Genomic DNA, 12,384 nt, shown 5'->3' with positions numbered 1-12,384 from the left:
TAAAACGCTTTTACTGAATATTCTGATTCTGAGATTTTTTTTTTCAGTGACATATTCTACTTTATTTTGTTGATAAATTTTCGTTGTTACTTGCATCCTTTATGTTGGCATCATAAAATGGACATATTTTTACTTTTTGAAAAAATTAGAGGGCTTCAAAGTAGAGCAGCAATTTTCAAAAATGTCATGAAAATTGCAAAATCTGAAGGGACAGATGTTACAGAACTATAACTCCCAGCATGCCTGGGCAGTCTAGGCATGCTGATAGTTGTAGTTTGGCAACATCTGGAGGGCTACAGTTTGGGCACCACTGTAACAGTGGTCTCCAAACTGTGACCCACCAGATGTTGCAAAACTACAACTCCCAGCATGCCCAGACAGCTTTTGCAGTTCTGCCTTCCTAGTGGTTGCCACAGTAATGATAGCTTTACTTTCACTTTCATTAACCCCCCCCCCCCCCCCCCCCGACCGTCTTTTCCCTACCTGAGCCGGGATCTCTGCAGTCTCCAGCGATGATCTGCGGTCCCCACGCCATCTTCAGGTAAGGTACCGGTCTCCATCTTCTCCTCCCATTCTGCCCGACATCCAGGGGTGGGCAGAACGGGGGGTTGCCATGGCATCCCACTGTCCTGCGCTGCCATTGGTCAGAATCAGTTCTGACCAATGGCAGGGGATAGGAGGAGATTGCAGCACTGCGACCTCGCTCCTATCCCTCAGGATGATTGGGGCTGTCACTGACAGCTCCGATCATCCCTATTTTCCGGGTGATTGGGTCACAAGAGACCCAATCAGCCCAGAGTAGCAGAAATTCGCATGTCTGAATTGACATGCGATTTTCTGCGATCGCCAACATGGGGGGTCTCAGGACCCCGATCGGCGATGTGCCGGGATGCCTGCTGAATGATTTTAGCAGGCATCCCGGTACGGTCCCCAACCGGCTAGCGGCGGGGACCGGAATTCCCACGGGCGTATGCATACGCCCCACGTCCTTAAGGACTCGGGATGCAGGGCGTATGCATACGCCTGGCGTCCTGAAGAGGTTAAGAAGAAGGTAAGGAAAGAAAGAAGATAGAGATCGACAGACATTACAAGCTAATTTATTTTAAAAAAATAAAGCATTCCCATTTTTTCAGAATGGAGTTTTTTTGCAGAGACTCATCAGCAGATGTTCCTAATGTTAAAACTGTTTATAGTATATAATAATTGCACGTTATTCCCAAATGGAGAGTAAAATTATCGGATTTCTCTGGGGTCACTTATACAGTCTACATATGAGTGCTATTCCCTTGACAATGGATATGTCTGAGCGGAAGAGATAAAAGAACTATTGAAAATACAGTATGCACTCACTAAGCAGGTAACATGTTTCAGTAAAGCTACAGAAATGAGCACCTCACAAAGATACATATATACTTGATTATTTCTTCTTTTAGCCACTGCAGTAATAAACCATAGTTTTGTTTAATGGGCATAAATATAGGTGGTTAATAGGGCATGATGGTTTTTATTTTATAAAACTGAGTAAGTATCCGCGTGCAGCAGGTGCTGCCATAATTTATCAGCTCTAGGACCTCATGGACATTTACCTCCCCCTTGAGAATTTTATCCTGGCGTCTGGCTGTTTGTCAACCCAGGCACCATACAGAGATAAGATACAGGTGCTTTAAAACATAACTTTTACTATAATTAATTATAAAATACACCCACACAAACTTACAGTGGATACCAAGTCAAAATATACTGAATTACTACATAAAAATATTGTCCACCTCACATTAGGGATACCTCAAATCCGCAGTTCAGCGGTGCATATATAGGCATCACTGCACTAAGGATACCTCAAATCCGCAGTTCCGCGGTACATATAAGGGCATCACTATATTAGGAACATAAAGTAAAATCATAGATTCCACAAATAGTCATACACATGATTTTATGTCACAAGACACAGGATTTACTCTTAATAACTGTGTCATGTAAGTACCCCATAATTAGGGATAAATAGTTATGTTTTAAAGCACCTATTCCTTTTGGGAAACTTTATATTCTAAGTAAATTTCTAGGTGACTATATCAGCTATTTGGGTACCCGTGCAACCCACGTATTATTTACACGCTATTTCCGAGAGATAAGATCAGCTGCTGTATCCCTTTTAAATCCATCACTTAGGTGCCTGTGCATGGAGTGACCTTCCGCCCCCTCTCACCCCTGCACATAAATTCATGAGGCTGCCATGTGGTTGGAGAGGAGCTGGAGCAGTGGCGGACAAAGTTTAGACGTTCTGAAACACGTCTCTGCATTAGTGTCGCACTTTTTTTTGTTTTTATGATCCTTTTTTATTGTATGCAAATCATATTTACACTCAACTAAATTGGCTCTGGGTATGCACATGATACTTTACCTATGGCTGTAGTTGCCATATACACATTATTAATGGATGCTCATCTTACACTCATGTAGCTATGTTTTTTGACATGGTAAATTTTTTTTATTCATTCGTTAGTGACCATACCCTTTACGATTTGACTAGCAGTTAATTCAGATTCTGGTGATGCCGCTCCATTTATGATGTATGAATTCCTCCTTTTTTTATTATAATTGTAATTTTATTTTTGTATTTTTATGCATAAAATATAAGTGACTCCATTATTCTTTTTGATATTCGTTATACTACTATGGTAATAACAACCAAAGCACAATGGTGACATCTGCTGGTGAAAAACGAGATTCACAAATGAACTCGATAATATGCATTAATATATTAAAACTACTGTTATATTTGTTTTTACATTAAAAACCTTCAGTGTTTGTGTTGACCCATTGAGCTTAACAGGTAATTCTCAGATGGAAAAGGCTACCTGTAGGCATCATGCAGCTTTAGTTTTACAAGGAAATGTATTTACATATGGGTGGCAGAATAGATAGAACTATTTTACCAATTAAAAAGAGAAATGGAAACCATTACTTTTAACCATTAAAATTAATGGATAAAACAAAAGCATATGCATAGTGTGAACATAGCCAAATTACCCCAGGAAACATCAAGTAGCTATTATGATCCAAACATGAGGGCTTAGACTAACAAGGGGGATTTATCAAAACCTTTAAAGAGGAAAAGTTGCCCAGTTGCCCAAAACATAGATTGGTTGCTATGGGCAACTGGCCAACTTTTCCTCTGTACTAGTTTTGATAAATCTCCCCCTCAGAGCTTAAGAAGTCTTAAAGGACCACAAAACAGTTTATGTAAATATCTGCTCATAGGATGGGGTGTTACACTGATCCCAATAAGTGGGGAGTCCAATCCAAGGCTGGGAAGTGTATACTTTGTTGCAGTGTTTCCCGACCAGTGTGCCTCCAGTTGTTACAAAACAACTACTCCCAGCATGCCAAAGGCTGTCTGGGCATGCTGGGAGTTGTAGTATTGCAACAGCTCGAGTTACACTGGTTGGGAAACACTGCTATAAAGTATAAACTGTGTAATAAAGTATTATTAATAATAAATGAAATAAGAGCTGACATTGTGATATCTAATGGTAAAAATACAACTTTTTAGGCTTTTTTTCTTTTTGTAGTTCACAATGAGCGAAAAATCAACTAGTTCAAAAAACAACGGAGGGCAAGAAGGCCTGGAGGCAGATGCTGAGAAAGATGACAGCCCCCGAGTCCAAAAGCAGTTGGTATGTCCTCTTTTACTACTATTTATTCCATTCTGGAACTCTTCCAAAAACACCTATGGGTCACTTACTCAACACTATTACACTCAGCATGGTGGCTGCAAATGTGAGAGACAAACAATATACTAGATATAAAATACATAATACTTGTTTACTTCTGGGAAATAACTTAGGGAGAACATGGCCCAGACTGATTTATCACAATAGCTCATGTTGGTAATAAATCGGGCATATCCTTATCACAGCTGTCTTTTACATGGTGCACTTCATACCAGGGTCCTGCATACACCCAGTTAGATGATTTATCTCCTTGGGTGGGTAGAGTCAGCTTGTTAGAGTCCCTTTCTAAAAGATTAGCCATCTCCCCGTGGTGGATAGGGGGACACGTTTTGTTCAAAAAGAGCTTCAATCTTATATTTGTAATCAAATATAAAGTGCTTCTTTTTGTGTATTTTGTATTTGCCATGTTGTGTTTGGTTGTTGTCCTGACTACATCTATGTGTTTTTTTTTTTTTTTTTGCAGAGCTGTCATGCCTGTGATGCCAAGTTATATCTTAAGTGCTTTACTTGCCTTACATGCGTGGGATTTTTGTGATTTCATGGTCCCCCCAGGTTTAGCATTCCTTCAGTCTCTGGATGTCTGTCATCTCGAGCCTTTCCCAGGATCCTGATCCTGTTGGTTGAGACAACAGCTGATCACAGTGGGCTTGGCTTCTTCTTGTCTTCCCTGACAAGCCAGCCCCCTTATGATGTGTGTGGAGGGTATCCCCCTTTTTGGAGTGGTCTGTAAATTTTGGGAAGGTTGGCATTTTTAGTTTATTGTGTAGAGAACCTAGTTTGTCAGCCACCCTCAGTTTTGTCAGGATTATTTCCAGCAATTCTTATGGGCTGACAACAGCTGGTTATAAAAAAGGTGCAAGCAAGAAATATAGTAGATTTTGGGGCAGATTTCTGAAAAAACTGAATTGCTGTTCTTTAGCTTAAGCCTTTTGCCATCCATTGCACAACATGTTGAAATCTATACCAGCTATGAGCTGGCATAGAATTCTGCTATAATTGAAGCAAATGTGGTGGGCTTAAGATGTACTGCCCCTCCAACTAAGCCACACCAACATTCTCAAAAACTAAAACCACCAAAAAGTCCACTCTTGCATAAATGTGCAAATATTTGCAACTTCTATACGCCAGTTTTTAGTGTACAAGCCATAGTAAATTTGCATCTATGTTTTTGGGAGAGGCTTAAATGAAATTAAATGAAATTTAGGGAAAATTTGCCAATATTGTCACCAATTTGCCAATGGTCTCTCATTGGCAGATTTGTCCCGACAGGTTGAATGCTAAAATTTGTTCCGCTGTGCGGCAAACTTTGTTCACAGCTCACACCAATTCTCTTTTTTTGTGTTTTGTGACATAAAATACCTTACAGTCTTTGACCACACACTTGTCCAAGCATAGGTGCTTTCTTCCAAAAACAGCATCACACCTGTCCTCAGGTTGTGTGTGGTATTACAACTCTGTTCATTTAACTTTGAAGAAACTGTGCTGAAATACTGCATACAGACTCGGGACAATAGTGACTGTGTTTTATGAAGATAGCAGCCTTGTTTTACTAAACATGGATAACCCTTTTTATATTGTGGACAAAAAATATTTATTAATTAGAAACAGTAGGGTTTTTTGGTGCAAAACAACAATAAATGTGTTGCTGGTATAAGTAATGTGCAGTTATCACCAAATATCTGTCACGTGATCAATGGTATATTCATCCCATTGTATAAATATCAAACTGTGTTAGGTACAAATTCTTTGTAAACTAATATCTTTTCTTTTTACAGCAAATTGAGAGACAATTGAAATGTTTAGCCTTTCAAAATCCTGGACCTCAGGTCGCAGACTTTAATCCTGAAACTCGAAAACAAAAGAAAAAAGCCTACATGTCTCAGATGAATGGATATTACACTACCAACAAGTAAGGGACAATAGTATGTCAGCTGCCTTTTACATAGAAGATTTATTATTTAGCAAAACATACTCCATTCTGAGGTGGATGAGTAAAAGTTATGATCTGCCCCATATATATACAGTCATGGCCTAAATGTTGGCACCTGAAGTATTTCTCACAGAAAAGGATTGCAGTAACACATGTTCTGCTATACACATGTTTATTCCCTTTGTGTGTATTGGAACTAAACCAAAAAGGGAGGAAAAAAGCTAATTGGACATAATGTCACACCAAACTCCAAAAATGGGCTGGACAAAATTATTGGCACCCTTTCAAAATTAAGGAAAAATAAGATTGTTTCAAGCATGTGATGCTCCTTTACACTCACCTGGGGCAAGTAACAGGTGCGGGCAATATAAAAAGCAGATAAAAAGAAGAGAAGTTCACTTAGTCTTTGCATTGTGTGTCTGTGTGTGCCACACTAAGCATGGACAACAGAAAGAGGAGAAGAGAACTGTCTGAGGACTTGAGAACCAAAATTGTGGAAAAATATCAACAATCTCAAGGTTACAAGTCCATCTCCAGAGATCTAGATTTGCCTTTGTCCACAGTGCACAACATTATCAAAAAACCCAGTTTGCAACCCATGGCACTGTAACTAATCTCCCTGGGCGTGGACGGAAGAGAAAAATTGATAAAAGGTGTCAATGCATTATAGTCCGGATGGTGGATAAGCAGCCCCAAACAAATTCCAAAGATATTCAAGCTGTCCTGCAGGTTCAGGGAGCATCAGTGTCAGCGCAAACTATCCATCGACATTTAAATGAAATGCTATGGCAGGAGACCCAGGAGGACCCCACTGCTGACACAAACATAAAAAAGCAAGACTACATTTTGCCAAAATGAACTTGAGTAAGCCAAACTCCTTCTGGGAAAAGATGAGACCAAGATAGAGCTTTTTGGTAAAGCACATGATTCTGTTTACCAAAAATGGAATGAGGCCTACGAAGAAAAGAACACAGTACCTACAGTGAAATATGGTGGATGTCAATTATGTTTTGGGGTTGTTTTGCCACGTTGGGCACTGGAGGCCTTGAATGTGTGCAAGGCATTCTGAGGATTACCAATGGATTTTGGGTCGTACTGTACAGCCCAGTGTCATAAAGCTGGGTTTGCGTCCGAGATCTTGGGTCTTCCAAATGGACAATGACCCCAAACATTTGTCAAAAAGCACCCAGAAATGGATGGCAACAAAGCGCTAGAGAGTTCTGAAGTGGCCAGCAATGAGTCCAGATCTAAATCCCATTGAACACCTGTGGAAAGATGTTAAAATTGCTGTTGGGAAAAGGCACCCTTCCAAAAATAGAGACCTGGAGCAGTTTGCAAAGGAAGAGTGGTCCAACATTCCGGCTGAGAAGTGTAAGAAGCTTATTGATGGTTATAGGAAGCGACTGATTTCAGTTGCTTTTTCCAAAGGGTGTGCAACCAAATATTAAGTTAACTGTGCCAATAATTTTGTCCAGCCAATTTTTGGAGTTTGGTGTGACATTATGTCCAATTAGTTGTTCTTTTCTCCCTTTTTTGGTTTAGTTCCAATACACACAAAGGGAATAAACATGTGTATAGCAAGACATGTGTTACTGCAAACCTTTTCTATTTAATATTAAATTTTCTTGAAAAATTTCAGGGGTGCCAACATTTACGGCCATGACTTTATATATATTTACCAAATACAAAAACAGTCCAAGTCACAGCATTATAGTGAAGCTGTGACCTGGACTGTTTTTGTGTTTGGTATTCTGGACTGGCTATCTGGACAGTCACAATGATCTAGTCCTGTGCTGTTTTTTTCCTAACTTCCATATATACATACCATATATAGGACACAATGGAAATTAACTATACTGTATATACTATTCAAATAGAGAAAACAGACATGGTCGCACATCCACAACATGCACAACGATCTAATGCTTCTCAGCAACATTTATTAAACTAATAGGCCATTAGTGTACTTTATGATCATGAAGTGCAAGCCCACTAGCCACATCACGGCCACCTGTAAATAGTGGGTCCCAAATGTCCCTAGCATAAAAATGGCGTAGCACTGGGCGGCGACCACCACCGCCGCAACACCAGTGCTCACAGGGGGAACAACCCACTGGCAGAGCAGCCCCAATGCCACTCAGACCAGTCCCTGGGCCGCGCCTCCCCATAGACATAGTGCCGCGGCAGCAATGGACACTGCACAGCACCACACCAGTGTGTACTAGTATATACTATGTTTATTAATACAGTTTCTTTTTAAGTTTTATATCACTTATTTACAGTTATATTTTGTATTTGATTTACAATTTGTTTGAATCATGATATAAATGAATTGCTATCATTTGAAAAAATCTTTTGACATGTCACAGAGACAGGTGTGAAAGGGGAACTCCGGTACTTAACAACTTATCCCCTATCCTGTGGATAGGGGATAAGTTTAGTACCAGAGTTCCCCTTTAAGACCCACAATGATTGCCTGTAGAAGCACACTGCTCAGCTCTTCTCTTCTCTTCTTGCTGCAGAAATTCTCTTCTCTTGCTGTCTTGCTGCAGGAGACAGGTTCCATAGACTTCCATTTGTCCCCTGAATGGAGACAGGGAGAGAAGTTATCAGCAGCGTTCTTCATCCGACTATTTTTAACAAGTGGTGGGGGTCTAAACACCCAAACAACGACAAATCAAATTTTTGACATGAAAATTTTTTTTAAATAATAGTAAGGCTATGTTTCCACTTTTGGAATACTGCCACTGCAGTTTTTGAGCCAAAGTCAGAAGTGGATCCATAAGAGAGGAGAAGTATAAGTTCTTCCTTTATATGTTCGATTCCTTTTAAATACACTTCTGACTTTGGCTCAAAAACTGCAGCGTCAGTTTTCCAAAAACTGCCAGAAAAAAAACCAAGTGGAAACTTAACCTAACACTTTAATTTCAGATTATGAAATTCTATTCTGTTTCTATGACGATGACTTATAACAAGATGGGCAGGTGCTCCAGTCACATATGATCGGGATAGGTCTCCAATCTCTGGAAGAAAGCATTACAGGCTGCAGTCAAATTATTCATTTTACAATAAAAATTGTGCCAACATAATACTACCAGATAGCACCAACATAATTCTGTTATTTTGTATGCATATGGGGAAACAACAATTTATGACTAGCTGGCATAAATTGTAGCAGATTCAGAGTACGGGGGCCAGAATGCCCACTTTGAGCTAAATCATACCCTCTCTGTTCCAAGCCCTGGCCACTTGGCAACTGCGGTGCAGATTGGCAAAAAGTTAAAAGCAGAAACCAGGGTTTTTCCCCCAAATTTGAAACATCTTACCAATACCCAAATTTGAAACATCTTACCAATATGTGCCAGGCACAGACTTTAATAAATTCCTCCACAATGCTTGCACAAAATGCCAACCTCGAGAAAATGATATTATTCACACACCTTTTTGCAGTTTCTTGATACACCCTTCTGTTCTTGATACATTTAGGTTTATAGTTTGTCTGACAATTAAGGGATAGGCAAGGTTATACAGTCAAGGTGTGTATTAGGCATACAAACCTCTCAATGTACAAAATTGTCATTCCCCAACTGTATAATCCCGCTTATCGCCTGATAATCACTCCCATTATTAAAATTAGGCTTATGCCTGTCTGACTCATTACCTGAATTGTCAGACAAACTATAAACATACAGATCTCAGGAACCGAAGATCATATCAAGATACTGTAAAAGGGTGTTTCAGGGCTAATTAATGATAGTATTTCATATATGATAGTATATGATATATAATCTAAATTATTTTGGGGTGACCACAGGTCCTCTTTAATAATAATTGCATGTATTGTCCATGTAGTATGACTATATGAAGCCTATATTATTCCTCCATGTAGCACTAATATAATTCTGCCACCTGGTGTAAAAAAACTACCATACAATGTCAATATAGTACCACTTTCTAACAGAAGTTTAGAATAAAAAAGAAGCATGGCTGCACATCTTCATATGAAGGGAGATTTATCAAAACCTGTGTAGAGGAAGAGTGGTGCAGTTGCCCATAGCAACATATCAGATGACCTCTTTTTTACTGGACTTAAAAAAAATAATAAAAAAATCAATCTGATTGGTTGTTATGGGCAACTGCTTCTTCTTCTACGCAAGTTTGGATAAATCTCCTACATAGTACCTTGATCGATTACTTCCTTGCGTAATTACTAAACTAAAAACATTGTACATATTGATTAACCTGTAAAACCCACTTGCCACTTCATAACCACCTGATTCAAGTGGGTTCCTAACTTAAAATGGGGTGGTGTTAATTGGTGACAACTACTGCCCATAGGTGGTCCAGCAGCCCCACTACTGACAGACCTAGCCCTGGCTCTGGGCCTTGCCACCCCACAAAGATTTGCAGCCTATGCATGTGTTTGCTGTATAGTTGCAAATAACTTCCAGTGACTCTCACTGTCAAAATGTAAACTACACAGGTTGTGTTAAAAAGTGTCAATATAAGTCTATGAATGCATTGACCATATATATGGGAGGTTTTGTGTTAGCAGAGCCTAATGTAGGTAACTTATGCCATATGATGTCCCTGCAAAATTGTTTATTTTCTATAATCTACTATATTGTTAATCCATCGTATGTAGACCAACATCATGCGCCATGTAACATAACAATACCTATAATGTCTTTCTTAGGGTTTCTCTAAAAAAATATGACAAGTATGGTAAACTGCTGTGTAATAACCAGGACCTATGTGACTGTCTGGAGGAGAGCTGCAAAGGCTGTTTCTATCCTTGCCTTAAGTGCAGCTCCAACAAATGTGGACCCGAGTGTCGCTGCAACAGGAAGTGGGTGTATGACAGAATACAGACGGAGACTGGCGAAATCATCAGCAAGCTGCCGTTTTATGTTCCAGATTAGTGCAGTAAAAAGTTTCCTTAGCGTTGCTGTTGTTGAAGCTGAACATATATGTGTGATACTAAGTTGTGTAAGAAAAGACAATTGGGAAAGAGAATGTCCTTGGTAAATCAGCAGGAGCTCCAAAACACATCAGTCAAATTATGTCATAAATGTAAGGTTGGTTGGTTGGTGTCCTTACTGACCCCAAGAACAGACTAGGTCCACTAAGGCTAGGTTTCCACTTGGTTTTTTTCTAGCAGTTTTTGGATATCTGCCACTGCAGTTTTTGATCCAAAGCCAGAAGTGTATTCAAAAGGAATAAGACATATAAAGGAAGAACTTACACTTCTCCTCTCTTATGGATCCACTTCTGACTTTGGCTCAAAAACAGCAGTGGCAGTTTTGCAAAAACTGCCAAAAAAAAAAAACAAGTGGAAACGTAGCCTAATGGCCAGACCCAGCACTCACCTGTTCATGGGATTGTTGGGGATGTCAGTCTTTTATGACCTCTCATGTTATATGATAGAAAACCCATTTTAATTTACTTCTGTTAAGTAAAAAATATGGGACATGTTCCATTTGGATGTAACATTATAGAGATATTGGGGGAGACTTATCAAAACCTGCCCAGAGGAAATGTTGCTGAGTCGCACATAGCAACCTATCTAATTTCTTCTTTCATTTTTGAAAAGGTCTCCTAAAAAATGCAAGAAGGGATCTGATTGGTTGCTATGGGCAGCTCGGCAACTTTTCCTCTGGACAGGTTTTGATAAATCTCCCCCATTGTTTTAGGGTAGGATCTTAAGACGTTGCTGCAAAGAACACGTGATGGAGAAGTAGGGGCACCCTGTGCCACACAACTGCCTCCTGCATATGGTTCTGCTGTGTTCAAGAGGCATAAGGAAGCATTTTCAGACAGGTCTACTTATTTTTTTTTTCTTTTTATGTTTTATATTTTGCAGAGGAAAGAGAACTTGTGTTTAATTTTATAATTCATGACTATGCAAGCCACTGCTAGAACAATGCTTTTTGATTGTTCTTTCTATTTTCTTTGTCTATTTTCACAAAGCAGGTTTATGCTTAAGGAATATTAATATTTTTGTACTTTTGCACAAGTTTATATTTTGTACAAAAAAAATTATATTTTATATTCAGAGTTATTCATATTTCTCATAAGTTAATTTTTTGTATAATAATTTATATATCCAGCATTTGACAGTTTTTCTTTTATCATTGCCCTTATGTCTTCTAATTTGTTTTATGGTCAGATGGGATTAAAGAACTGCCTTTCTTGTCTCTCAGTGTCCTAGTCACATTTGTCTTACATGGCGTATTACCATATCATTGCTGTCATATCAGTGAGTTTTGTTTGTTGATCCCTACTTTATATTCTCCTTTACTCCTGCAAATAGTTCAGGCTTCACTAATCTGGCTGGTATTTTTTTTATTTGCACAGACATGATCATTGATTCAGTGTCTTCATTATTATTTATGACGGTTTCTTCTGAAAATCTACAAAACAGTTAAAACACATGTTCATCAATTGCATGCTTTGTCATTCAGTTGGAAAACATTGACTTCATTGATAGGAAGGATATGCGTGAAAAACTGTCCACATTTTACTTTATTTGATAGTTTTGCATGGATAAGCATCTGTGTAAATACATTTACAGAGTGTTTGCCATTAGTGGTCTTATAGTAAACTGCAACATGCAATATAAAAGTGAAATAACATTACAAGCCTATTATTATTATTATTATTAATAATAATAATAATAATATTTCAAAATAAAAACATTTTAACTTGTTTAGGCACAAA

At 38.8% G+C, this 12,384-nt stretch overlaps 1 protein-coding gene across 9 annotated transcripts in view; it reads left to right on the top strand.

Moving 5' to 3' along the window:
• The window catches only part of ARL14EPL (ADP ribosylation factor like GTPase 14 effector protein like), a 65,118-nt gene extending 53,257 nt beyond the window's left edge, over positions 1 to 11,861 (top strand). For 8 of the 9 annotated variants that reach the window (XM_056537421.1, XM_056537413.1, XM_056537415.1 and 5 more), the window contains 3 exons: positions 3,573 to 3,677; positions 5,510 to 5,643; positions 10,361 to 11,861. In XM_056537421.1, the coding sequence (XP_056393396.1) occupies positions 3,579 to 3,677; positions 5,510 to 5,643; positions 10,361 to 10,586 (459 nt within the window). In that variant the 5' untranslated portion in view covers positions 3,573 to 3,578 and the 3' untranslated portion in view covers positions 10,587 to 11,861. Of the gene's footprint in view, positions 1 to 3,553; positions 3,678 to 5,509; positions 5,644 to 10,360 lie in introns of all 9 variants that reach the window. The other variant, XM_056537420.1, reaches the window with a different exon arrangement.
• Positions 11,862 to 12,384: the final 523 nt, after the last annotated feature.

The sequence above is a fragment of the Hyla sarda genome, chromosome 1, assembly GCF_029499605.1.
Source record: "Hyla sarda isolate aHylSar1 chromosome 1, aHylSar1.hap1, whole genome shotgun sequence".
NCBI classification, from domain to species: Eukaryota; Metazoa; Chordata; class Amphibia; order Anura; family Hylidae; genus Hyla; species Hyla sarda.
Note: the sequence above shows the minus strand (reverse complement) of the source record. Positions and strands in the feature narration are given on the sequence as shown.